We start from the raw sequence: 26,387 nt of genomic DNA, 5'->3' as shown, positions 1-26,387 counted from the left end.
GCTTCCACTGATTGCCAAACAACCTGCATTCTTCTTGGTAGGCAACATTGAGATTCAGTTGTTGGGACCACTTACTAAATGACCAAATCAGTCTGATCCAGTCTTTCAAATGCATTGCCATCTATAATTAGCATGGCCCTGTCTCCTTTGCTGGTTATAGCAGTGTGCTGGGGAATATTTATTTGTATGTGTGCCTTTTGAATAACCCCACCCTTTCAAGCACTAGCCATGAACCTATAAATTGATTGAGCAACTTCTATATTGATGGTCCTAGGCTTAACAAAAATGTAAGTTTATTTGTTTCTTTATTAAAATACTTTTGAAGCACTTTTTCTAGAAGCATTTTTATACCGTAAAATTACCTCTTGAATGCCTTTTTATATGATGTGTGTCGCTTTTTACAGAATAAACAAAGGTCACAAATAAAACTTATATGTGAGTTGCATGACCCTACTGTTAAAGTTTAGTAGTTGGTCATACCATGTATACAGCCTACTATTTTAATTGTAATGTGACCTCCAGAAGAAGGCAGATCTTACTTGTGCTTATCTAAAATGTGTAGGGAAATGAGGAACAATTTTAAAGAAAAACATGTGTCCATAGATGCACTAACTTATACAGACCGAACAATATTTGTCTGATTTTAGCCTTCACCTACATACCTTGTCTTTTAGATGGGGATAATAACTTATAATAAGGATATTGCTATGTATAGAACAACAATGATATATCTGATTGAAAGTTATTACATTTTATTTTTCTATATGTACTGAGCTTCATATCTGTGATGGGCTATATAATGTTAAATATTATATTAGTGGGGAATACATTCTAGTTTAGGTATGTATTATACATTTGCTGCAGTGCTACACCCATCACTTTTGGCAACATATTTTTCTCTGAGTATATAATTGTGTTGCAAAATACCATATTGCCTTCTCAATTGTTTTTTTTACAAACATATTTGCAGTTGGGGGAAGTGCTTAGATTAATGTCACCATTTCACAAAGCTGACCATAAGATTCCGTGACCAAGACATATGTGTAGTTTTTGTAGAAAAACTTTCAAACAAAAATGAAAAGGTTCTGGGAACATTTAAACCAAAATAATTTTCCAGCATTGCATTACAATTTGCTCATTTAGGCTAAGACCGCGGTTCCCAAAGTGTGTGCCGCGAGTCCCAGGGGTGTCGCGGCGCTGTCACAGGGGTGCTGCGGCCAGGTAGCGAAAAAAAAATAAAGAAAAAAATACTTACCAATCTGGCGGGACCCAGCATCTTCCCTCCTCGCTTCTCATTAAATGTTGGGCGTGACGTCATCACACCCGACAGTCAGTGACAAGTGCCAGGAGAGCGAAGGATGCTGGGTCCTGGGCGCCTCCGGATTGGTAAGTATTTTTTGGGTTTTTTTTTTCCCCTCTTCCTGGCCCCTGGGACTCAGAGGGGGCAGAGTGAAAGGATGAGATGAAGGAGGGCACAGAATGAGATGAAGGAGGGCACAGAATGAGATGAAGGGAGACGAAGGAAGCCACAGGGTGAGATGAGTGGAGACGAAGGAAGCCACAGGGTGAGATGAGTGGAGACGAAGGAAGCCACAGGGTGAGATGAGTGGAGACGAAGGAAGGCACAGGGTGAGATGAGTGGAGACGAAGGAAGGCACAGGGTGAGACGAGTGGAGACGAAGGAGGGCACAGGATGAGAGGTGGAGACGAAGGAGGGCACAGTGTATGGATGCAGAGGAGCACAGTGTGTGCGGATGAAGGGGGCACAGTGAGTTAGCTGTAAATTATTCTTTGACAGAAATATAAGTGAAAAAAAATCTAAAAAAATATTCTTTTCCCTTGGATTTATGTGTAGTATTTTTGCATACAACTAAATAAGTATTTCTGTCCTGACTTATTACGTTTTTTTGATCAAACTACTTATAAAACGGGACTGCTTGGTAATTATTTTGGAGGGGTGCCTTGAAAAAATTATGGAGACTCTAAGGGTGCCGCGAACTGCAAAAGTTTGGGAACCGCTGGGCTAAGATGTATGAAACTGCAAATTTTAAATGTTTGATTTGTCTTTTTTCTTTTGGTGTGCAGTTTTCATACTGTGCAATTTATCAACTGCAAGAAATGCTGTTGTCATTGCTCATTGCATGCATTTTTAGTTTGTCACTTACAAGGTGCCTATTTTAGAGTTGATTGAAAAAATGAGGCCCAAAAGTAACAGTAAAAATATGTTTAGAGATGTATCTTAAGATATTTGTAGAAAATTGGATGCACCATAAATGGTTGTGGCTAACCTATGTCTGTATGCTCTTACTGCACTTACACATGCTTACCTAATAAAGAATTAAGAATCACAGAATAAACAACAAACGGGAACTATTCACACACACAAAGTATGCAGTAGTATTGATGCCTATGAATTGCCACCACTCTTCAATAAATTACCATACACAATAGATTTTAAATCAATGTTTTATTTGGAAGTACTGGCAGGTATCTCTGTAGGACATATTTTTCATCTTCATAAAGAACACATAAATATCCTAGGAGGCCCATACAGAAGTGTCATTGAGACACAAAATTCAAAGAAAGCCTGCATATAAATAAGGATAAGAATATTGTGCAAGACATCAGAAGAGTAGAGAAATCCATCTGATCCTTTTTTGATTGAAGAGGAAGTCCTTGACACATTGGTGAATTATATTAGAGCCTTCTTACAACTGTGCTCTAGCAAGAGCAATCGTAAAAGTTGGTTTAACACCAACCACTGGAAAAAAAACTTTTGAATTAAGTCCATCGTTGTTTTAGTTTATTTATACCCGAATTGGACTTTATGATTTAGATAAATTATATATAGATGTTTAAGCCTTCAACATTTATGGATATACACTTTTACTTTTACTAAGCGCCATATATTCCAAATTTCAGTGTCTATGGTAACTAGGGATGTGCACCGGCGACTTTTGAGGTCTCGTGTTTTGTGTTTTGGATCCGGATTTTCTTGATGTTTTAGGTTCGGATTTGTTTCGTAAAACACCTGCCGAAAGGTTTTGGTTCGGATTTAAGGTTTTGGATTCGGATTTTTTTTGAAAAAAGCATAAAAAGTTAAAAAATCAAGTTTTTGGGCTTATTTTCACTCCTACGCTATTATTGACCTCAATAACATTCAATAACAAGCATTTCCACTAATTTACCGTGTATTCTGAACACCTCACAATATAGTTATTAGTCCAAAACGTTGCAACGAGGTATCTTTCTGGACTGTGTAGTGGAGTGGTCCCCACAATATAATAAGAAAACCATCAACTGGTCTTAATCGCACCAAAACATGTACCTGGACTGCGTAGAGGAGTGGGTCACCACAATATTATTAAAAAACCCTACACGGGTCTGAATTCCACCCAAAAAGTTTATGGACTGCGTAGTGTAGTGTTCCCCACAATATTATTTAAAAATTTTGCAGCAACAGTCAACGTTGTTTAGTATCTGATACACCTCTATCTGGACTGCATAGTGGAGTGGCCCCGGTACTCAATTTGGTACCGGGGCCACAATACCTCCTCCAACCATGGTACAGACCATTCGTCATTGAGATCCCATCAAGTATGTTAAAGACAGACAGGGTCGAAGTGTTATTGGTTTACTTTGTAAGCCAAAAAACTGTCCCTGTTGCACATAGTCGTGCAATGAAGACTGACTTTTTCATTTAAAGGCACCATCTTTCAAGTGTAGTGTTTGTAAGTCATATTATACTTTTGGTAAAATTTGTTTATTTTGTTCCTCTTTATGGTAACTACTAATAGAATTAAAGTATTAAATAGAAGCGGCAGTTCCTCTTTATGGCAATTAGTAATAGAATTAAAGTATTAAATAGAGTGGTATAGAGTGGTCCCCACAATATAATAATAAAACCCTCAACTGGTCTGAATTCCACCAAACAAGTATCTGGACTGCGTAGTGGGGTGGCCCCGGTACCCAATTTGATACCGGGGCCACAATACCTCCTCCAAGTTCCAAGTGTAGTGTTTATAACATCTTAAAACTACACTAATTCTAGCACGTCAAAACCTCTTGTTTTAAATAATGACAGGGCATTTAACTTTTGATTTAATTTATTGAATTTGTTGGCATTTTCTTTTACTTTTTGAACATGGCAAACGACTGTTGAATGGTCACATAATGCCAAAAAAATAGTTGCAAGATGGAATTGTCCTTGGGCCCTCCCACCCACCCTTATGTTGTTGAAATAGGACATGCACACTTTAACAAACCAATCATTTCAGCGACAGGGCCTACCAAACAACTGTGGCTGAAATGATTGGTTTGTTTGGGCCCCCACACCAATAAAACAATTCATCTCTCCCTGTACAAACTAAACAGGCTCTACTGAGGCAAGATGTCGTCCTCATCCTCAACCTCTGATTCCTCTCCCCCTACAGTGTGTACTTCCTCCTCCTCACACATTATCAATTCGTCCCCGCTGGACTCCACAACCACAGGTCCCTCTGTACTGTCTGGAGGGCAGTGCTGTACTTCATTGAGGAATTGATTATTCATTTTTATAAACATCATTTTTTCAACGTTGTGAGGAAGCAACCTCCTTCGCCGCTCACTGACCAGGTTCCCCGCTGCACTAAAAACTCTTTCCGAGTACACACTGGAGGGGGGACAACTCAGTTAAAACATAGAGCCAGTTTGTACAGGGGCTTCCAAACTGCCTTTTGGAGTTCTACCACGTCACTACCTCTAGTTAATTTAGATTGCAAGGCTTGTAAATATAAATACTTTGAAGATAAAAAAAGCAGGCTGCACAGACTGTGGAGCTAGAAAGTGAAATTAAATGGACCACGTTACTTTGGTGGCTATCTATGCCCTCCCCGCCCTACACTTGTAGTTAAATATAAATAAAGCAGCCTGCATAGACTGTAGAACTAGAAATTTCAAATATACAAAGAAATGGACAAAGGCTGTTTGGTATCTGTCTGCATCAGATCTCCTCTCCACTAGGAGTAAAACAGAAAACTTTTCAGCCGTTATATAATCTAGAATATAAATAGAAATTGAGAAAGGCAATTTGGTATCTGTCTGCATCATAATCATCAACATCCTCCTCAGCGCCAGCTACATCAATATCCTCCTCCCGGTGTACAACATTCACACCTTGATTAGCCAAATCTGTAACTGGACTATGGGTGATCATTACAGCATATGCAGAGGGCGTGCTGCAAATGCTGGATGGAGTCACCTCTTCCCGTACAGTGATGGGAAGGTCAGGGTTCACAACCAACAACACCCTTGGACTCGCCTTGGGGATTTGTGATGTCATCTGTTTAGAAGGCAGAGTTCTTTGCTGTTTTGTTGTTGCTGACAGCATAACTCTCTTAAATTTTTTGTAGGGGGGGGGGGGAGGAGAAGGGCTTAGATCCTTGGGTGAAGCTGGACCACTAGTCATGAACACGGGTCAGGGCCTAAGCCGTTCGTTGCCACTACATGTTGTAAATGGCATATTGCCAACTTTACGTTTCTCCTCAGATGATTTTAAGTTTCTCTTTTTGCTATTTTTGGAGAACTTGGGCTTTTTGGATTTTACATGCCCTGTACTAGGAGATTGGGCATCGGGCTTGCCAGACGATGTTGATGGCATTTCATCGTCTATGTCATGACTGGTGGCAGCAGCTTCAGCATTAGGAGAAAGTGGGTCTTGATCTTTCCCTACTTTATCCTCCAAATTTTGGTTTTCCATTATATGTAGCACAAGAGAGCGTACCCCTTAGCCACACACACTCGGCAAAGCCTTTAAAAATTATATGCGGCACAGGAGAGTAGCACTGGACTTATACTGGTGAATCAGTGAACTTTGTAATAGCAGTACCACTGGACTTATACTGCTGAATCAGTGAACTTTGTAATAGCAGTACCACTGGACTTTTACTGCTGAATGTGTGAACTTGGTAATATTGCAGTGCCAATGGGCTTATATACTGCTGGATTGGTTTTGCAAATTTGGTTATAATTTATTTTTTTTAATTTTTTATTTTAATTTTTTTTTATAACTCTCTTTTTTTTTTTTTTTAAAAACTTGGGAATAATGGGGAAATAACTATGCCCTTAGAAGCACAGAGCACAGGACACAGCACCACTGGACTGAACAGGACACAGCACAGGACCCAGCAGCACTACTGAACTCAGCAGGACAAAGCACAGGACACAGCACCACTGGACTGAGCACAGCACGAGATATAGCAGGACAGAGGTCCACCTAACACACCCTCCCTCTACCCTGATCAATGCCCGAGTGAAGATGGCGGCGACTAGCGGGGAATTTATAGGATCCGAGTATCGCGAGATCCGACAACAGGATTATGAGTCAGAGCCTCAGTTTCAGATTTGAATTTGGCGCCAATACCCGGATCTGTCTCGGATCCGACTCGGATCGGCAACGTTCGGGTGGGCTCGGATTTCATAAATCCGAGTGCGTTCATCTCTAATGGTAACCTACACAGATGCTTCCGGATATGATGCTGTAGCTTAAATATATTTTGTCCTTTGAAAAGTCAGCTCCAATCTGCTTGCTTTCTCATAATAACTAAGCAATAAAGAAAAAGGGTATTTACTCTGTATTGTTTAGTGACTACTCCAACATGTAATGGTATTATGTTGAAATTGAACAAATACTATGTGAAATGTGCTTTTCTCATTTAACCTTCAGGAAGTGGATTAGAATGTACTGCGATTGCATTGCGATTTAGAAGTTGAAGACATGGCTTGCATTTACTATCTTGACCTAAAGTGATTTTCATACTTGAATTCTAATAAATACATTGTAAGTGTGCTTCATATCTCTTACATTGTCATCATAACAATTTTTGAGCATCCAATAAATATAAACTGATGTGGTGACTGAGCAGACTACATGATGAATCAAGCACAGTCTTTAAATAACTGTATGTTAGATTTTTTTTTTTATTTATAGTAATAGAGAAAATTGATATCTGGCATGTAAATTACTTTTCAGCAATCTTCTTTGCAGTTGTACAGTATATCAACTAATTTTAGTGTTCTCATCCCAACAGTAACCGTTATCTAAAGCAAAAATAGATCTGTAAAAACGACTTGTCGCCTATCGGTTCTATAGTGTACATTTTGCCACAGTTGATTTAAATGGACTGGGGGACACTGTGGATAACAGTAATAGACCTCGGGGAGAACAGATTATGTAGTAATTCTATTAAATCATGCCCTTGTTGGGTTCATTTTTGAGACAAATTGGGCACTGTAGCCATAATAATCTGAGAGCAAAACAAAGTAATGAAAAGCGTAGTCATTGTTGACTACGTTTTGAATGTGCCGTGTTTTCCATTTCCTGCGCAAGCCGGCATAGCTGAGAATAGGAGAAAAATGTAATTACCTTGACGTTAGCTTGACAGGTGGCAAAAGCTTTTAATTCATTAGTTTATTTCACAAGCTATGTCCAGGATTGTGCCTAACCATTCTGCTGCCAGAGGCTCCTTTCGCCTTCGAACAAATCCACAATAAACATTGGTTTCTATTTGACACTAATACAAATGTGTCACTTTTATTAGCACTTACATACAGGATAGAACCATCAAATATATATGTTCTGCTGCAAGAAAATTTGAATACAGAACCTGCTGTCTGGGGCGTCTGCTTCAGTTTACCAAGTGATTGGCGCACGTTTTATCTTGCGTAACTTAATGCACAAAGTTTACTTTTTGTTTAGGCAAGAATTCTGCATATGTAATGCAATGATTAATTTTCATCCATTGTAAAATGGCTGCCTCTAACCCACTGTGTACTAACATTTTCTTTATAAACCTGGCGGTAACTGTATCATAGTGCGGGTTGTACATGGCGCCGGAAATCGGCGAGATGACAGCTTAAATTTAAAGCGACGCTGCCTTGTAAAGGGAAGTTTCCCTTTACAAGGCAGCGCCGCTTTAAATTTAAGCTGTCACCTCGCTGATTTCTGGCGACTTGTACAACCCGCACTATGATACATTTACCCCCTGTTGTGATTTATTAGGGCTAAGTTACACTAGTGATTTGCCTGCTTTGGCAAATCATTACCTACAAATGAAATGTTATGCCACATGGAACTAGTTACACTTGTAATTGTTGCTTTACTAGGTGACTGTCTAAGTGAGTTGCTGTTTGCTGCATTTTTGTCAAATCACACTTATTTTTTGCAAAACATTGCACCTATTGACTTTACTGGTGAATACAATTTGTTGCAAATTGCATGCAATACAGATACAATGAAGGCAAAAAGTGACAGATCACTTACTATCATAATCAAAACATACATGCAATTTGTTGCATGAGACACAAACTGTTAACATAGCTCAGACCTTATTGCAAACCATCTCTGCGCAAAGTTCAATGCTTTATTGTACTTTGTGTGGTAATGGTTCATTCATGAACACAATTTTTTGTAAGAATGGAAAATTCACTTTTCCTATATTGTCTTAGAATTTTGCACATTCTAACTCTCATTGCAACACAATGGAACCCACTGAAACTCTTATTCACTCCCTTGTAATCTCTCACGTTGATTACTGTAACCACTTCACCTCTGGCCTACTCAACTCCCACCTTGTTCCTCTTCAGTCTATCCTCAGTATTGCTTATTTATCACCCCCGTCACTCTATTTCTGCTGGTCTACTCTGCCAGTTGCTAAACTGGCTCCCCGTGGCCTACAGAATAAAATGTAAACTCCTCTCCCTCAGCTACAAAACTGTCTAAACAAATCTCCTCATCTCCAACCTCTTCCCATCAGATTAGCCTCTACTCTCCAAGGCTTCAAGGGTGCTCTTAATACTATTGAATCACCCTCTGTATCTCTAGGTCTGCTACTCAGCCTTGTTTTCTTGAGCCCAGGCCAACATCACGTTGGACATTGCCACCACTCACTCTTACTGTCCTGTAAATAACTTGTTCTATAATACCAAGTTATCTATGTGTAATTTGTGTGTGTATATATAATAATTTTCAAGTAAGTCCATAGTGCAACATTGCACATGTGAATATATTTAAATTAAATGCAATATGAAAAGGCGCTATAGGAAAAGGTGGTCTTGCTAGTAGTAGTCAATGTGTGCACATGTATTTGAAGCACTACTGCATGCTAGATAGGTTTAGTTGATCAAAACTAGTTATTTGTGTTAAATTATTTATGTCACTATTACACTAGGTAAGAGAATCAAGGTGGCAATATTTGAAGTATGTTAACAAATAGCCTTATTTTCTTCATAGATGCTTCCTATTTGGAGTTACAGTGTTATTTAAATTATCTTAATGTTAAATGATTGCTAGGTGCTACCTATTTTAGGATGCTTTTTTGAACAGACTCTCATATGACAATTCTACTACAGAAGTAATTAGGATACTATTTAGTTATAAATCCCTCTGTGGACAACTCGCATTAGGGTGCAATAAGATATTTCTCAGGCCAGGACTACATACAGGATTTACTGACACATTTTTTGAGGGTTGCCGTCTTAGAAAATCCATACTACTCTTATGACTCAAAGTTTAGAGGTATTGAACGGTTTTGCTATCTTTTTTTTTTTTTTTATTTCTTTTCTCAAGAGTGCTGAACAGATCTCTGCATTGTGTCGAGGCATGCAGGAAATCAATCGGGATATGACAGATGGGCAAAACGACAGCTCTGACCCACCACAGAGACCATTCGCTCGGCACTTGTCAGATGCAGATAGACTTCGGAAAGTTATTCAAGAACTTGTTGACACTGAAAAATCCTATGTTAAGGTAATACAAAATTTGGTTATATGTTGATCAGTAAATACATACTGCATAGTTTATCTCTAAATGCTGTAATACAGTGCCTTAATTCCAGCACATTCTCTGTAATACTAAAAATGAACAATAGCTAAAAGTAATATCTTGCATATGGGCTATGGCTATATCAAAGCCATTTTTATGTGGATGGCAGTTACTTATGGTTGCACTTTAGATCAGGTCTGTTAATAATAATATTATTATCTCTTAATACTGCACAAGTACATACATATCAATTCCTTGGTGTTTAGATCGCTTTTTAAGGAACTTTCTAATCTTGCATCTAATGCTTGTATTCTGACACCCCATGCAGTGCATTGTATACAAATTTATTAAAGTAAAAATATAAAACACATATTGAAAGTAAATAAAATGTGAACCTTTTGATTCAATTATAGGAAACCTATTGAGTTACATTGTCACACACCGAGGAATTTCATTTTGTACAATGAAAGTTTTGAGTAAAATGTGAGGGCCCTTTTGCTTGGGCCTGTTCTGTTTTTTTTTTTTTGTTTGTTTTTTCAAGTTGAGCTCAGGTATCGCATTAGTCAAGATTTTTCAGATCCTTAAGCTGGGTACACACTACAGAAATTTCAACCAACTTTTTATGCTGAGCGATTTTAAATGCGATCGATGGTCTGATCGCTCGGTCCATGGACTGCATACACACTAGCCTTGTTTAGGACGATAATGGGAAGAGCGGACGTCCCTTTAGCGACTTTTTACAGCCATGTTGTCGTGAGCAATGACTGTAATTTCATACTCACTGTTGTGGATCGGTTGGAAGTTTATACACACTACACAGCGGAAATGAGATTGGAACGAAAATATTAAACGGTACGACCAACCAAATGAGGCGGCAATCGTCCATTTGGGCAGACTTTCGACCATCGTGTCACTGCACACACTGACCCCACATTTGAACGAGCGGTCGTATGTCGGCTGATTTAGCCGATTATTGGATGAAAACTGTAGTGTGTACCCAGCTTTAGCGATATGTGTAGTTTACTACTGCCTACCATTGAGATGCGGAATAGGGTGAAGGTATTCAACAGGAACTCCTTAAAGGAGGTTTGGTCCTGCTGCTTCAGCACCACAGACAGGTCGCAGTTCTCTGGGGGGGGCACCATGCAAGACCATTTGGAAATGGTGTAGGTTTAATACTTGTAGAGGTATCCAGATAACAGCTGGAATGCTGGAGACTCTGGTTACCCAGGTACGATGGGTGACTGTAGGTATAGGGTGTCTGGATTGCCAGGTTAAGCTGGAAAGTTGGTGACTTTGAGCAGCCTGAAGGACAAGATCTGGCATTTTAGAGAGAGGCACAGGTGCCTTATATAACAGGGAGATGAAATAGGAGCAATAACTAATCAGCCTATGGCGTGCGCAGATTTGAATTCAAGATGGTGCCTGATGCAACACCTTGAGAAGCGGCGATGGCCGCCAGGTAAGCGTGCCGGACCCAGGCAGGCTGGTCTGGGGATCTGGTAAACTACATCAGGTCTTGGTATTTATTTTACAGTATTTATATTAGGTCTTCAAATATTATATTTTTATTTTAACTTAGTCTGTTAAAATTGTGTTAGTTAATACTCACAACGTACAGAACTAAATTATATAGTTGTCATACTGTACAATGAACATCTGTTTATGATAATGAAAAATCTCACTTTTTAAAAGAAACATTAGGCTTGTACCGAGCAATAAATATAGCTTCAGTGTACTTAACTGCTGAGTTGATAATTAAAATAACTGTAACCATAAAAATTAAATCAGTATGAAATATTATATAAATGTGAATGAAAGGTAATGCGGACTTGCTCATTGCATATTTTAATGACTTTTGTGTGTGTGTGTGTGTGTGTGTGTGTAATGATTTAATTTTATATTTTTTTAAACCCTTTTTTTTTTTCCTTTTTTTTTTTCCTCCTGCAGGATTTAAGTTGCCTTTTTGAATTATACTTGGAACCTTTGCAAAACGAAATATACCTTACTCAGGATGAGGTAATTAATAAATCATCATTTTAGTGTTTTTAATGCGTGCATAATATGATTTATTAAATGGACATCTGAACTTGTGTTGCCATGGATACAGAAAAAATGCTTTGTGTGTATACAGCGTAATTTACAGTACATTTAGAATTACGAAAGCTAACAAAAAGCCTGCATATTTTTGTATTTAAAACCTAAATTTGTATTCTATTTTAGATGGATTCTTTGTTTGGCAGTCTACCTGAAATGCTTGATTTCCAGAAGGTTTTCCTGCAAACTCTGGAAGATGGCATTTTAAGTTCTGCTGACTTTAACGTACTTGAAATGCCGTCACAATTTCGGGTGAGTTTTCTACTGACTGTCATTATTCAGAGCAGCAGAATAATGAGGATAACCTAATTCTGTCACTGTAAATGTACAGGTTATGCAAGCTCTAGCTAATGTATACTGGCTACTTTCCTAACATAGAAATAAAAATTCAATTAACTTGCAAAAAGTAACAACAAAATTTTTTGTTTTAAATGTAGACTTTTCACAAACTGAGCCAGAACAACCACACTCTTTAATACGTTCTGGAAGACATTGATGCGTCTTACATTATTGCCATGTCTACAAGCAAAATGCAATAAAGTTACCGCAATTCAAACTACTTTGTGACCATCCACTGCTATCATTAAATATCCCTACTCTTAAGCTGTCCACAGACACAACCATTTTCCCTTTTTTTTTTAAATGATTGATTAGCTTTATATATGATTAGATTCATTTTCAATTGCAGCACACGTTGTAATCACATAAAAAAAGTTATCAATCAATTCAGACAACTGATCAAATTTAATCAATCTATTGCCAACCACATCATTTTTAATAGACTTGTAAGGAAATCAAAACAGAACCATGTGAAATAGTCTACATTTATTCATGAGCCTAAAGGGCACACGTTTCATTGATTTTTCTAGAAACTGTATATATTGGTATTAATGCAATTTTAATGTACTAGGTGCTTTATTAAGTGCTAGAAGAAATTGTCATATTTACTGTTTTGACTGCTTACATGTATAATCAAAATATAATATGTCCCTGCTAAAAAAAAAATGCTGCTACTCTATTTCACAGATACATTTTAAAAAAGTGAAAATTACTGAGGTTTATAATAAATTTGGTTACTATGGTGTCATTTAATAGGCAGAATATCAAAAATATAGAGTTTGTATACATAGATATGCCACTCCCCAGTAGATGACCTTGGGAACACTTTTTTCCAAATCTAAAGACAATAAATATAAAATGCCTGCGTGTTTCTTTCAAGTTACCTCCAACTTCATTGTAAAACAATGGGGCATATTCAATTGGCCTCGTTACTGTTAAAAGTAACGTGGCCTGCCATTATTACCAGTATTATGGTAATAGTGCACGTAATTACCGTTATTACAGTAGTTAAAACTCTGGCTGTTTGCTTGAGCTGTGAGCAGAAAGCCGGATTAAAACTACCGTAATAACGGTAATAGTTTTTAACCCGGCGGTACTTCGAGGGGAATTGAATTCCCCCAAATGAGTAATGATGTAACGATGATTCACTGGTACCTAAGCCCTTTACTAGGGTGCTTGTAAAGTGTTCCAAGTATGCCAGCAGTAGCACTGAGGCCCAGTAATACATACATCAATAGTAGTAGTGCCCAATATTATGCCAGCAGTAACTGTAATGCACAATAATATGTCACTGGTAGTAGTAACAAACAATAACTTACCTAGCTGCTTCTTCTGCTATATACTAGGTATGTCTATTAAATAACGAGACTGTGATTCCAGCTAGTAAATAAACTAAGCAGTCAGAACCGGTTATAACTGCATACGTAGTAACCTTGAACCGGTCTGAACCTGCATAACAAGCTGCAACACTCTATGACGTTCAGTTGATTGTGAGTTGCCATTAAGTTTTGTTGTGTTTACTGTAGAGTGCCGAAAAAATGCTAAGTTTAAAAGTTGAACAACATGTCAATTTGAATTTTTTAGTAAAATTGCACAAAGCACCAACGGAATGTTTTCAAATGCTTACTGTGGCCTATGGGAATGACTGCCTGTCTCGTGCGCGTGTGTTTGAGTGGCACAAAAGATTTAGCGAGGAACGTGAGAATGTTGAAGATGATGAACACCCTGGATGACCTTGCACTTCAAGAACTAAAGAAAATGTAGAAAAAAATCAGTCAGATTGTTCGAAAAGACCACAGACTCAGTGTTCAAATGATAGCTGAATCCATGAAAATTGACACACCGTATGAAAAATTTTGCTTGAAGTTTTCAACATAACGAAAGTTTGTGCAAAGATGGTCCCAAGGGTTCTAACACCAGAGCAAAAGGAATGTTGCAAGGAATGTTGTGTTGACATTCTGCAGCAACTTGACACAGATCCAAACCTGTTTCATAAAGTAATCACTTGTGATGAGACCTGGATCTTCCAGTACGATTCTGAAACCAAAAGACAGTCAATGCACTGGAAAACAGTCGTCACCAAGAATGAAAAAAAGCCAGTCAAAACTCAAAGCAATGGGCATTGTTTTTTTTTTTTCGATAACAAGGGTGTAATTTTGGAAGAATGGGTTCCAGAAGACACAACAGTTAATCAGCATTATTATAAGGAAGTTTTGCAAAAGCAAAGAGAGAGTCAGAAAGAAACGGCCGCAACTGTGGAAAAATGGTTTCTTTCTTCACCAGGACAATGCGCCTGCTCACACAGCACTTTCTGTGAAGCAGTTTTTGACTGACAAACACATTACTACACTTGAACATCCTCCATATTCGCCCATTTTAGCACCTTGTGAGTTTTATATTTTCCCAAAAGTTAAATCCGTGCTTAAAGGGACACATTTTGAATCCGTTGGTGCTGTAAAGAAGAAAACGGCAGATATGTTGAAACAAGTGACAGAAATTGATTTGCTCCTTGCCTTCGACCAGTGGAAAACAAGACTACAGCAATGTATTGGTGCAAATGAGGAGTATAATAAAGGGGACAAACATTAAATTTGTAATGCCAATAAATAATGGTGAGTTTTTTTAAACAGTCTCGTTATTTAATAGACATACCTCATAATAGCTGCTACACATGGCAAGTATAGTAGTGGTTGCCAGCAATTGAGCATAGTTATGCTTCGGTTTGAATATAATTGAAGAAGCAGGAACATACTCTGGTCCACTGTCGTTATATATTTTTTTTGTGTTTTTCAGAAATTGCTTTTCTCTCTTGGGGGCTCGTTTCTTTATTATGCAGATCACTTCAAACTATACAGTGGATTCTGTGCAAACCATATAAAAGTGCAAAAAGTTCTCGAAAGAGGTAAATCCGTGTATAATTTGTCTTCATGCGTTTGCCTTAATGAATGTACTAGTTACTCACCTGGTAGATAGAAGATATAAGTTGCATCTATTCTTTCTGCAGCTAGAACAGACCCTGCTTTTAAGGACTTTTTGGATGCCAGAAACCCAACAAAGCAGCATTCTTCTACCTTGGAGTCGTACCTTATTAAACCTGTACAGAGGGTGTTGAAATACCCTCTGTTGCTGAAAGAGCTGGTTTCCTTAACGGACAATGAAAGTGAAGAGCATTATCACCTGACAGGTACTTGACTTATGTCTGTTAAAATGCTGTCGCTGCATTTAACAAGAAAAATAGGGAACTAGGAACAAATTGGTAAAAATGTAAATTAAAAACTCAAAATTGTTCTGTTTTGATATGTGCATCAATGTCCTTGTCACCTGATAAATCAAAAAACAAACAAGACTAAATTCCAATAACTAACAAGGAAACAAAGCTCTCCAGATTTTAAATAAGAGTCCACCATCCTGCACATTTCCCCCCCGGTTAAATCTTATACTGATAAATAGATTATTTGGTACTCTAACATAAGCAGGCGATCGTAAACCAAAGCACCAAACAACAATGTTATCAAACACAAAACCATCTTGTATTAGAGAAAATAAATATGTATTTTTGAAAGCTATTCACATTCATTTTTGCCAGTTCACTACTTACCTTTATACTACATATATTTGTTTATGCCCTAATACTAAAGCTGGGTACACACTACACTTTTTTATCCAATAATCGGCTCAAACAGCCAACATACGACCGCTCGTTCAAAAGTCGGGTCAGTGTGTGCAGTGACACGATGGTCGAAAGTCTGCCCAAATGGACGATTATCGCCTCATTTGGTTGGTCGTACCGTTAATATTTTCGGTCCAATCTCGTTTCCGCTGTGTAGTGTGTATAAACTTCCAACCGATCTACAACAGTGAGTACAAAATTACAGTTATTGATCACGACAACATGGCTGTAAAAAGTTGCTAAAGGGACATCCGCTCTTCCCTATATCGTCCTAAACAAGGCTAGTGTGTATTCAGTCCATGGACCGAGCGATCAGATTATCGATCGCATGTAAAATCGCTCTGCATAAAAAGTTGGTCGAAATTTCTGTAGTGTGTACCCAGCTTTACACATTAGTGCAATAGAAAGCTTTTTCAACATGACTCGGGGTGTGCGAAGAGGCTAATTTATTTGCTGACTCTTGTTTAGTACTTTCCTAGACCTATATATAAGATGCAGACCAGCACTTAACACTCCCATTTAAATTGACATAGCAGCCACATAAGTTGGGGATCTATTGGGTAATAATTAGTTAATAGAATGCAAGGTAGATAATAGTATTAACTGCATAAGTCCTGGGATAAAAAAAATGTGTGATTTATGTAGGTCAATAGGAGCAGCACATCACTTCTAAAAACATAAGTGGGTGCCGGGTTCAATAAATTTCTGTCCAAATAATTCTGCAATCCAGAAGTCCGTACAAAAAAAACCTTTATTATTGCTTTTAAAATAGCCGACGACCGTTTCGGTGCTGTTGTGGCACCTTTAGCAAGGACAGCTATTGGGACTTTATATTACACATATGTATTGTGCGTATTCTGTAGTGTATTGTCTGGCAGAGCATGCCTTGGACTGTATGCAAACCTAGACATTTCTTCAGATTTGCTTGTAGTTGCATACAGATGTGCGTATACCCGAATTGTGTGGTTTTTTTTGTTTTGGTTTTTTTAAAAACCACAATACTTTAGCTTTGTGTGCCTTAATGAATCAGGCCCATAGTTTGCAGTCATTGTGCTGATATGACATAATTTTAAGCTTACATTAGTGAAAACCATGCTCACAGCTGGATCCATCATTTAATCTGCATATAATTATGGTGATTACATGACAATGGTCTAACACTGTGCTTAGAGAATTACCTAGATGTTGATAAGAAATTAAATAAGTAACCCAACTGCATGATAAATTACAATAAAAGAGCCAGTTTTAGTTCCTGCTCCGATTAGGATGCCATCTTTGACAGCCTTACAATCTCAAAAAGAGATCTGGACAGTCTACAATTTGCATTCTCTTTTCATCTCTGCCTGGAAAAATAGAATAGATGGATCCATATGATTAAATTGGTGCCTCGGACCAAATTCAAGAGGTATCCCTAATCCTGTGAGTGTATCAGTCGGGGAAGATGGACTGCACCATTAATTTCTAGTTAGCAATATGGATAATGAGATTTTTGAAAATACTACTTTCAGTAGCATTGGGGAGTGGGTAGATTTTAAATAAATCAAAAGCTGTATTCAATCCCCAGCGTTAGTTATATACTTGGCTATTTCATTTCTAATGTTAATTTACCTCTTGTAAATAGGTTTTCAATAGCTTGAGGTTTATACACATAACAGTGATAAAATGGGCAAGTTTTTTTCATATAGCTCACTGTAATTTAACTAACTGAATAAAGCTTTGTGTTTTAAACTACCTGTATGTTTACATTGTAGGGTGATTTTCACAACAATGTTTGGTACAGCAGGATATTCTTAATAAATGTAAATCCAGAGCAAAACACAACTGTGTGCTTACACTGCATACAATAAGATAAAATCACAATTTTGAGATATATAAAAAATAAAACAAAATGCACAATTTTTCTAAAATTACAGAAGCTTTAAAGGCTATGGAAAAAGTTGCTAGCCATATAAATGAAATGCAGAAAATTTATGAAGACTATGGAACGGTGTTCGATCAACTAGTTGCGGAGCAGAGTGGAACAGAGAAAGAGGTAAGACATAACAAAAAGTTGGAAATGAAAAATATATTGTTCTGTCTTTCTATAGGGCATGCATCATTACAGTTATGAGGTTACAGGTTATGAAATATGTTATGTATAACTGCAGGTCACAGAGCTTTCCATGGGAGAACTTTTGGTATATTCTACAGTCACCTGGCTAAATATTTTCCCCTCTCTTGGCAAAACAAGAAGAGAGCTAGAACTAACTGTGTTTGGTAAGTACACTTGTCTAAATCACCATGGTATATCCAATGTCCTGCTGCTAATATATTGGGATATTTTGATTAAAAAATCCATTACATCAATTAAATCTAGAATATTTACTTGACTACATGGTTGCCAATTTTCACTAAGTATAGTTCTCATTTGCTTTTATAAATGTTCAACTCTAAATCATAGTACTAAAGTAAATTGTCAAGACTGTCATACATTGTTGGTGGACAGAATGCTGGCTGTGGGCAAGCCCCACCCCACATCAAACATCGATATGCAGTTGTAGTAAACACCACAGCTGCTTGCCAACTGTTCATGTAGGTCTTGTTATGGTGCCTCTGTCATAAGTTGGAAGTGACAAGGTGGAAGAGGGGTTGCACAATTGTCCTTCGTAATCAAGCGTTAAAGCACTAGTAGGAGTGACAGGTAAGGGTCCCATGATTCCTGGTTTGTCACCCAAAATCTTTAACAGGCAATACTTTTTCCCTCAATATCTTGATAAACTTATCAGGATAAGTTGAAATATGTTTAGATAGCTGTCCCACCTCATTTCAGACCTAGAAAGTTTCTTATTTATCTGGGACTCAGAATGCTTAATTGGTTACATTGAAAGTTTCAATACCTGCATTCACTACAGTGTCTATACCATGAATAGATAGATGAACCATGAAAATGAATTGATAATTGTGGTAAATGCAGTGTCAGGATAGACTGATGATTTTGCAAGATTTCACAAATATGTTTAAGCACCATGACATAAAGTGCTGTATATACCTTACTGAAATAATCTGTCTACACTATATAAAGGCAGAATATTATGCATCATAATCAATTTGTATAAATATGAACAAAAAATGTTAAAGGTGTAATGGGAATTTAACACCCTGTCCGAGTGTAAAAATAGGAACAATGATTAAAAACAATATTAGAGTAGAAAAGTGTTTGGCATTTACACTTACTAATATTAAATACAATGTTACTGGCCACCCCACTCCTTTTTCGATTTTCATCATCACATATACTGAGCTGCTGTTATGACAATGCTGACAACATAGGGGGCCCAGAGAACTAGCATGCCTTGGCAGATACCTTCCTCACTGTAGTTGTGTACCATGTCTGGCTTCTGATTGGATTAGAGCTACATCCACTTAAGCCAAATTATACGAACACTGCACAACCCTGTACTTGCTGCATACACATCAGTGTGGCTGTACTGACAGCTCAATACAGCTAGCAATTGGAACTTCAAATGGGCTTAACGTTTACAACTCCTTCAATCCAGTTTTGTCTGACACTTAACATAAAGAGCTCGATACAGGCCAGGATATTGGTTTTCATACAGGATATTTTTTTGGACATCACTGCTTTAATGCAAACGTTCCTTTTGCAATTAAAATATAGCTTTTGAAATAATTTAAAAGTATCCAAACTAATATTTATTTATACCAACAAAACTATAAAACTTTTCAATTTTGCATTAACCCCTCACAAACCGAAGTTAGTTAAACTTTTTTCCGGCAGATATGAATAGAAAAGGTAGATTTGACTTTGCGCTGTTTGTTTCACAAAGTGAGCGAGGCAACGCGCATAACCATGCTAATTTCTGGGAGAATTACCTGCTCGTCCAGGACTATCTGCCATAGAGTCTCATGGACATTCTGAGAGTAGGCAACTATTAATAGCATTGAAAACAAAAAATTAAGTTCTCTTGGTTAAACCTAAACTGTCGTGTCAAATGCAAACATTTTAAAATTTTATCATGGAAACTACATACCTAATTGTGTGTCTACAATCACACACTGGATACTCTTTGTAAGTTAATGTTGATTGTGTTCTAGTAAACACATGCAGAATAAGCATACTGTTGACAGCAAGATGCCTTCTTTTTGTTTTTTCACTATGTAACTCAATTGACCTTTAAGACTCAGTTCATGACAATTCACAAAGGAAATGCTAATAGTGAGACTGTGTGATACAAAAATAATAGCACAAAGAGTTAAATGTCTGTACTGGATTTTGCTAATTAAAATAGTTAATAAATCCATTAAAATAATCATTAGAGAAATGTGTATACATCTGGATGTACAGATTCTGTGCCAGTGTTTGCATCCACTCGTAACTTGTTAGGCTTTAATTTTGATGTAGGTTATATAGTGATATATTTTACCATGCTCAGAATATTATGAATGGACTCTGAACTCCTCATATGTAGCATTATTTTTATTTCAATTAATTAGTTACAACCTTAACCTAATTCATCTGTTACTAGTACAATTCCTCATGAATCATAACTTTAGCCATAGGTCTTGCCCAACATCTAACTTTGGCCCTAACCCTTACAGTAGTGCAACATACCAAACCCTAATAAAGTAGAAAAAAAGCAAGATTAAATCCAAAAAATAGACTCTGTACAGTAAAGGAACTTTGTTTCATACAATTAAAGGTTTTGAAAATAATTAGCCTATTAAACCAAGCAACAACTTTTTACAATAAGTGGTCATTTAGCATGTGTTAAGATGGTCGCACATGGGCTGATCCTGCCTGTTGATGAGTTCCGCAAGACGAATGTCCAATTTGGTCACAACTGTAGTAGGTAACTTGGATGAGACCTGACCATTTGATCTGAGTAAGCAGATCATGATGCTGACTTCACAAACAGGTATATAGGAGTGATCGGTGATCTTTTTTTAGGGGATTACCTAGCTAGCCTATCAGGACAGACTGTGTCGGGACTTGTTCACATGTCTACGCTGAAGTGTGCTGTTTATACAGGCTTTTTTTAAAATATACTGAAAGGATATGCAGAACACTGAAAACAAAGCGGGCATTGGGATCATTGATATCTTTGACAGTGTAGCTATTCAATTTACTCATTAAAGCATAACCCAACATGCAGAGCTTTTAACATGTGGTAGTATGTGTATGGAGAAAGTGAGCTTTCAAACTGCACTTTAGTGTAGATGTGTGAATAAGCCCTAAGAATCAATGAACCCAGATTTAGTGAATAATTCAGTTTTGAAAGTTTGTGTCAAGCCTGAGGATCTGTCTGCACCCAGAATGAGGTTGTGTCTTTGGAGCTGGACTGGTGACTACGTGGACAAAGCTGGGTGGCCTGATAATGTTCATCTGCATGTAGTGAATGGACAGGTGCAGATGTTAATTACACTAGCAGAGGAGAGCAAACAGGAACTGGATTGCTATAACCGGAATATTGAAATGGAACCAGAATGCAGACTGCACTGTCAGAGCTGGATTAATAGCAAGGCTGAAGCAAGATAAATGACAAGACTGCAAACTGCTGGGAACCACGTTGGAAGTCCTTTTATAGTTGTTGATTCCTGACTGGAGACTGCAATCAGCTGGGCAGAAGCAGCACTCTTGAGTTGCTGACATGTGTCAGGTGACTATATCCAAGATGGCAGCTCCCATGGACTGGTTTTGGAGGGAATCTGAAATGGAGGCTGTTATCACCTGATTAGCTGAGAGGAATCATGTGACTGAATCCAAGATGGCCACACCCATACTATGTCTCCACTCCAGACTACATTCAGAATCAGACTGGACAGCATCTTACAGAGAGATCTGAAATTAGCAGAGCCTGAGGACCGCAGGGACAACTTGGAAATGCAGCAAAGAGGTAAATGACAGAACCTGAGAGCCTGGAGTGTGACAGTTTGTAGAGCAACAAATATGCATTCAGAACCTAAAATCCCTTGATTCTGTGTCTCTGTATTGTAATTAGCTGTAATAATGATTTGCTTAAGGTGTTGGCAATGTACAATAATGTTGTAGATTGTTCTTGTCATTAGGCTAGGTACACAGTGAAGTGTTTTCATTCCATAATCGGATAAATCAATCAGCATACGATTGTTCGGTCAGAGATCTGGTTAGTGTGTATAGTGACACGATGGTCTAAAGTCGTGCCAATTGTCCGCTTATTTGGTTGGTCTAACTGTTTCATATTTTCCAACCAATCCACCTAACGATCATGTAGTGTGTATAATTTTCCGATCGATCCACGACCAAGTGCCAATAGTTCCTTGAGCTGCGACTCCTTTGGGGACGTGTGTATGTTAATGTCTAATGCCTGTACCGGTCCCGTGTGGTGTCCGCACATCACTCATTTTGTAGTTTTGGTGTTTCTAGTGGTACAGCAATAGCGGGTGTCTCTGCACGTTATTTAAATTTCTTAGGGATATCGTTACCTAGTCGTTTCAGTGTGTACAAATTTCTAATCTTTGCCCACAACAATATGAAAAGTCACTTTCCGGACGGTCTGTCGGTCTTTCGTTAATCATCTAAAATGTGATTAGTGTATACGTATTTAATCATTTGAGCGATCAGACCTTCGGTTTAAGGGAAAGCATTAGCAATAAAGTTTTCTGTGACAAATGGCACCACATAACCAGAATGGTGATGAATGCTCAATATAGACTCCCAGCAGACGAGATTGGAATGAAATGTCTCATAATAGAGTAGTAAAGTAGTAATTATAAGAATGAGCAGAGTACAACAATAACCTGGAAACTGGTATATGCTTTTATCTGAAATTAATTCTACGTTTTAATGAAGATTTTTATGTATACCTAAATATCCTCTAATGCTGCTTCCTTTTTTAGTGTTTAGAAGGGCAATCATCTTGGTGCACAAAGAAAACTTCAAACTGAAGAAGAAAACTGTGAGTACCAATTTAAGTAACAGTTACATAAACCCATATAAAATTTTGTATATTTTTAAATCACTCTTAAATATAGTTCCCAAAGTCAATTTGAGATATTTTTTCAGTATTTGCAAAATATTTTGTTTTACATATTTATAATACACAAGCGTAATTAAAATACAAATATATGCCAACAGTGCCTAATGCATTTCACTGCTGTTTTAAGGAAAATAAACCCTGCTTAAAAGAGAAAGGTATAATAGTCCAGTAACAACACTGGGAGTGTGCGTTCACAGGACATGTAAATATGCTTCAAACAGTTTGGAAGTTGATTGGGAGGGCAATTAGCAGAAACCCCTGTATGGGTAAAGCAAAGGAGGAAAATCAAAGCACGCAGTATGGTGTCTAGGTATACTAGTCAGTATGGTGCGAACAAATGTATCATCTGTAATTAAATCTGTAGGAAACATAGGCTGCAGATTAAAATTAGAATTTTACTTACACTCTTGTTTAACATTCAATGTATCTTTATTTTATATTAAGTTCCTGAAAGTGATATTGAGTTCTCTTTGCATTTTACAGAGCCGTAAAACTATCCAAATGTTCCCTAATTAAAATAAATGTTTGTACTTTGTTACAGAAGTCCTTTTCACACACCAAAAAATCATACTGTTGTCTTTTTCTTTTTGTATATTACAAAGCATTAAATATTTTCTTTCTGGGGTATTCTTTATATCTAAAATCATATGTACTTTTGATGCTTATGCACCATAATCTTCCACAGAATCAAAACACACGCGCTTCTCAAACCCATGGTGATATTGATCAGTTTAAATTCCGCTGGCTGATTCCTTTGTCTGCTCTACAGGTCAGGATGGGCAACGCAGCAGGTAATAACAGAATCCTAGAGTAAATGTTAGTGTTTAAAAACAATTGTAATACTGTAGAATAAGGGAAAGTGTTGGTTTGTTTTGTACAAGACACTTTCACCTTCCTTTACTTCCTGTCCTCATGTTTAAAATATATTTTGTAAAGAATTGTGACTAGCATGGTACTAATAAGATATCAGTATACAATACTGTATAGTTGTATATGTGGGTTGAGTAATCAGCACTGCTCTTCTGTCCTATGTACACTGTGGTTCAATAAAAAGTAAGCCAAACTTTAATAATTTCTTTAAAATGAAAATATCCTCATACTTTATTTTTGTTTTCTATCGTCTACTTTTTTTGGGTGGGAAAAAAAAAAAAAGTTGGAATTTCCCTAAAAATGCCTTTTAGTAAAGAAGATTTACACATGATAATAGGTTTGAGGGAATCCAAGAATTACAGCAGCCGTCAATTTTTACAAGAGTTCTATCGCGACATTTTGCTGTGACAGCATCTTCTACCTGTTATCAGAAATCTGGCCCCAGAAGGTTATTTTGTTTTTCAACAGGACAGTGTGCCAGCCAGTGAAACCATCAACGTGGCAACAAGAGGGACACCAGATTTCATTCCTCCCACATTATGGCCTCTGAACAGTCCAGGTTTGAATCCTGTCGATTATGAAGTGTGGAGCATGATGCAAGAGAGTCTGCCAGACGGCAATCCATGATGTAAACAATCTGAAGCAACATTTGGAAGTGTGGGCGGGTCTGGTTCAGAGGATTATCGACTATGCTGTTGCCAAATGGCGCCAGCACCTCCAGGCTTGCATGCAAGCAGAAGGACATTTTGAACATCGTCTTTAATATTTTTGTGAAGAAACTCCCAGTAGTATGGTGTGATTATTTAAAGACTATTTCCATGTAAAAATTACTTTGTTACAAAATCTAAAAAATATTTTTCGTAAAATTTACATTTCTGATAAAGTTTAAAAACTCGTATCTTTTTAGCCGTTGAATAAATGTTTGATATGTTGGAATCATTGTGTTGGTTCTCGAATACCTGATCAGATCATGCTAAAACTTTCCCGATAGACATTTATCAAATAAACCATTTGGCTTACTTTTTATTGAACGACAGTGTAAAAGTAGGTTGCAGCCACTAGGGAGGTGTGAGGCGTAAATTCCCAGTAAGCTCCTAAAACAGAATGTAATCAAACTCTGTCACATCACTGCTGTTTATCATTGCAATCTATCGCATTATTTACATTTTATAATTTTTGCGTCTTGGGGTTAGATTTTATTCATTTGTTCATATTTTCTTTGCCCCGTGAGAATCCCTGCTTTTGATTACAATAATGTATAATTGTATATATTTTATATTAAATACTATAGTTATACTATATAATTTGCAGTCTTGAGTGGACCTTTGTGCTTTAAGGTAGTCGATCTTGATTTTAAAAAAAATATTTGTAAACGTGTTCAAACTGTGGGGATTGTATGAATTAACATGAATTTGAAGCTATTTTAAATGTTTTCTGTTATATGTCCTTTGGACTTATAATTTTCATACTGTATAGCTGAAATACATTTATTGTGTAATATTCACTGTTTTGAAGATGAATGTGTTAAATGAAATAGTATATTGTATACATGTACATGTTTGTAGCAGCATACGCATTAAATAAAACAATATATATTTCAAGTTATATCCCCACAAAGGCAGCAGTACAAGGGTGTGGTCTATCGCCAGATGACTTTACTTATTGTTTTGTACATATCCTCTTGCAATTAACACTAAATTGTATTTTTTATGTCTATAGCTTTGTTTTTTAGCCATATCTTTATATGCGGATCCAGAGTTGTTTGTTTTTTTTTTTGCCTTGGGTTTCTAGATACAATTGTACCTATTGCAGGAATCATAGGTATCCCTGGGTAATGAAAATAATCTACAATAACTTTATTGGCTGAATAGCAAATAAGGAAGCCTGAGAGAAGCAATATATTCACTAAAAGCTTGCATGTATAAACCAGTACATTAGTCACCAGGTGCTGGACCAACTCCCTTAAGTATTATAGCTGTGATCTTAAAAATATACTTATTTTTAGAGGAGTGAATAGTTTTATCTGCAGCTTGGGAAAACATGTATTGTGATGTTTTGTGGTTGATGTATTTATCCTGTCACATTACACAGGAACAGAAAACAGCTGTATGTGGGAACTTATTCATACCAAATCTGAAATCCAAGGAAGACCAGAAACAATTTTTCAGCTTTGCAGCAGGTATGTTTGTTCATTTGCACTATAAAATGAAGTAAAAAAAAAAAAAAATCTCCTTTGATCAAATATTGTGAGGTTATTTGCAAGGAAGTGAATAGATATTAGTAGATGGAGGCATGTTCTGCTCCTGGCTTTCCAATCCTCACATTTTAAACAAGCAAAATAAGAGTATACTGAGCAAAACTGGAGATGTTCCTTTGTGTGTTAGTGGTGCATACAAAGCAAACAGACAGGAAAATTACTATTCCCCAGACAAAGTCACAAATGTAAACAGATGTGAGAGGCAAATCTGTCTATATGGCAATCCTGGACCTAGAGGGATGGGGCAGCCAAGTTATTGAAATAAATGCTGTTTATTAATTTGAGCATTAATTAATCTGCTACACTTCTATAGGCATCATGGTAAAATTTGCTCAAGTAAAT

At 37.2% G+C, this 26,387-nt stretch overlaps 1 protein-coding gene across 7 annotated transcripts in view; it reads left to right on the top strand.

Moving 5' to 3' along the window:
- TIAM2 (TIAM Rac1 associated GEF 2) overlaps positions 1-26,387 on the top strand; it is a 324,497-nt gene that overhangs the window by 295,484 nt on the left and 2,626 nt on the right. For all 7 annotated transcript variants that reach the window (XM_075203392.1, XM_075203391.1, XM_075203393.1 and 4 more), the window contains 10 exons: positions 9,605-9,784; positions 11,750-11,818; positions 12,023-12,148; positions 15,029-15,137; positions 15,240-15,419; positions 17,819-17,937; positions 18,053-18,161; positions 22,779-22,837; positions 23,604-23,709; positions 25,880-25,967. In XM_075203392.1, the coding sequence (XP_075059493.1) occupies positions 9,605-9,784; positions 11,750-11,818; positions 12,023-12,148; positions 15,029-15,137; positions 15,240-15,419; positions 17,819-17,937; positions 18,053-18,161; positions 22,779-22,837; positions 23,604-23,709; positions 25,880-25,967 (1,145 nt within the window). The remainder of the gene's footprint in view (positions 1-9,604; positions 9,785-11,749; positions 11,819-12,022; positions 12,149-15,028; positions 15,138-15,239; positions 15,420-17,818; positions 17,938-18,052; positions 18,162-22,778; positions 22,838-23,603; positions 23,710-25,879; positions 25,968-26,387) is intronic.

The sequence above is a fragment of the Mixophyes fleayi genome, chromosome 3, assembly GCF_038048845.1.
Source record: "Mixophyes fleayi isolate aMixFle1 chromosome 3, aMixFle1.hap1, whole genome shotgun sequence".
NCBI lineage: Eukaryota > Metazoa > Chordata > Amphibia > Anura > Limnodynastidae > Mixophyes > Mixophyes fleayi.
The sequence above is the reverse complement of the archived record's forward strand: the minus strand, read 5'-3'. Positions and strand labels throughout refer to the sequence as shown.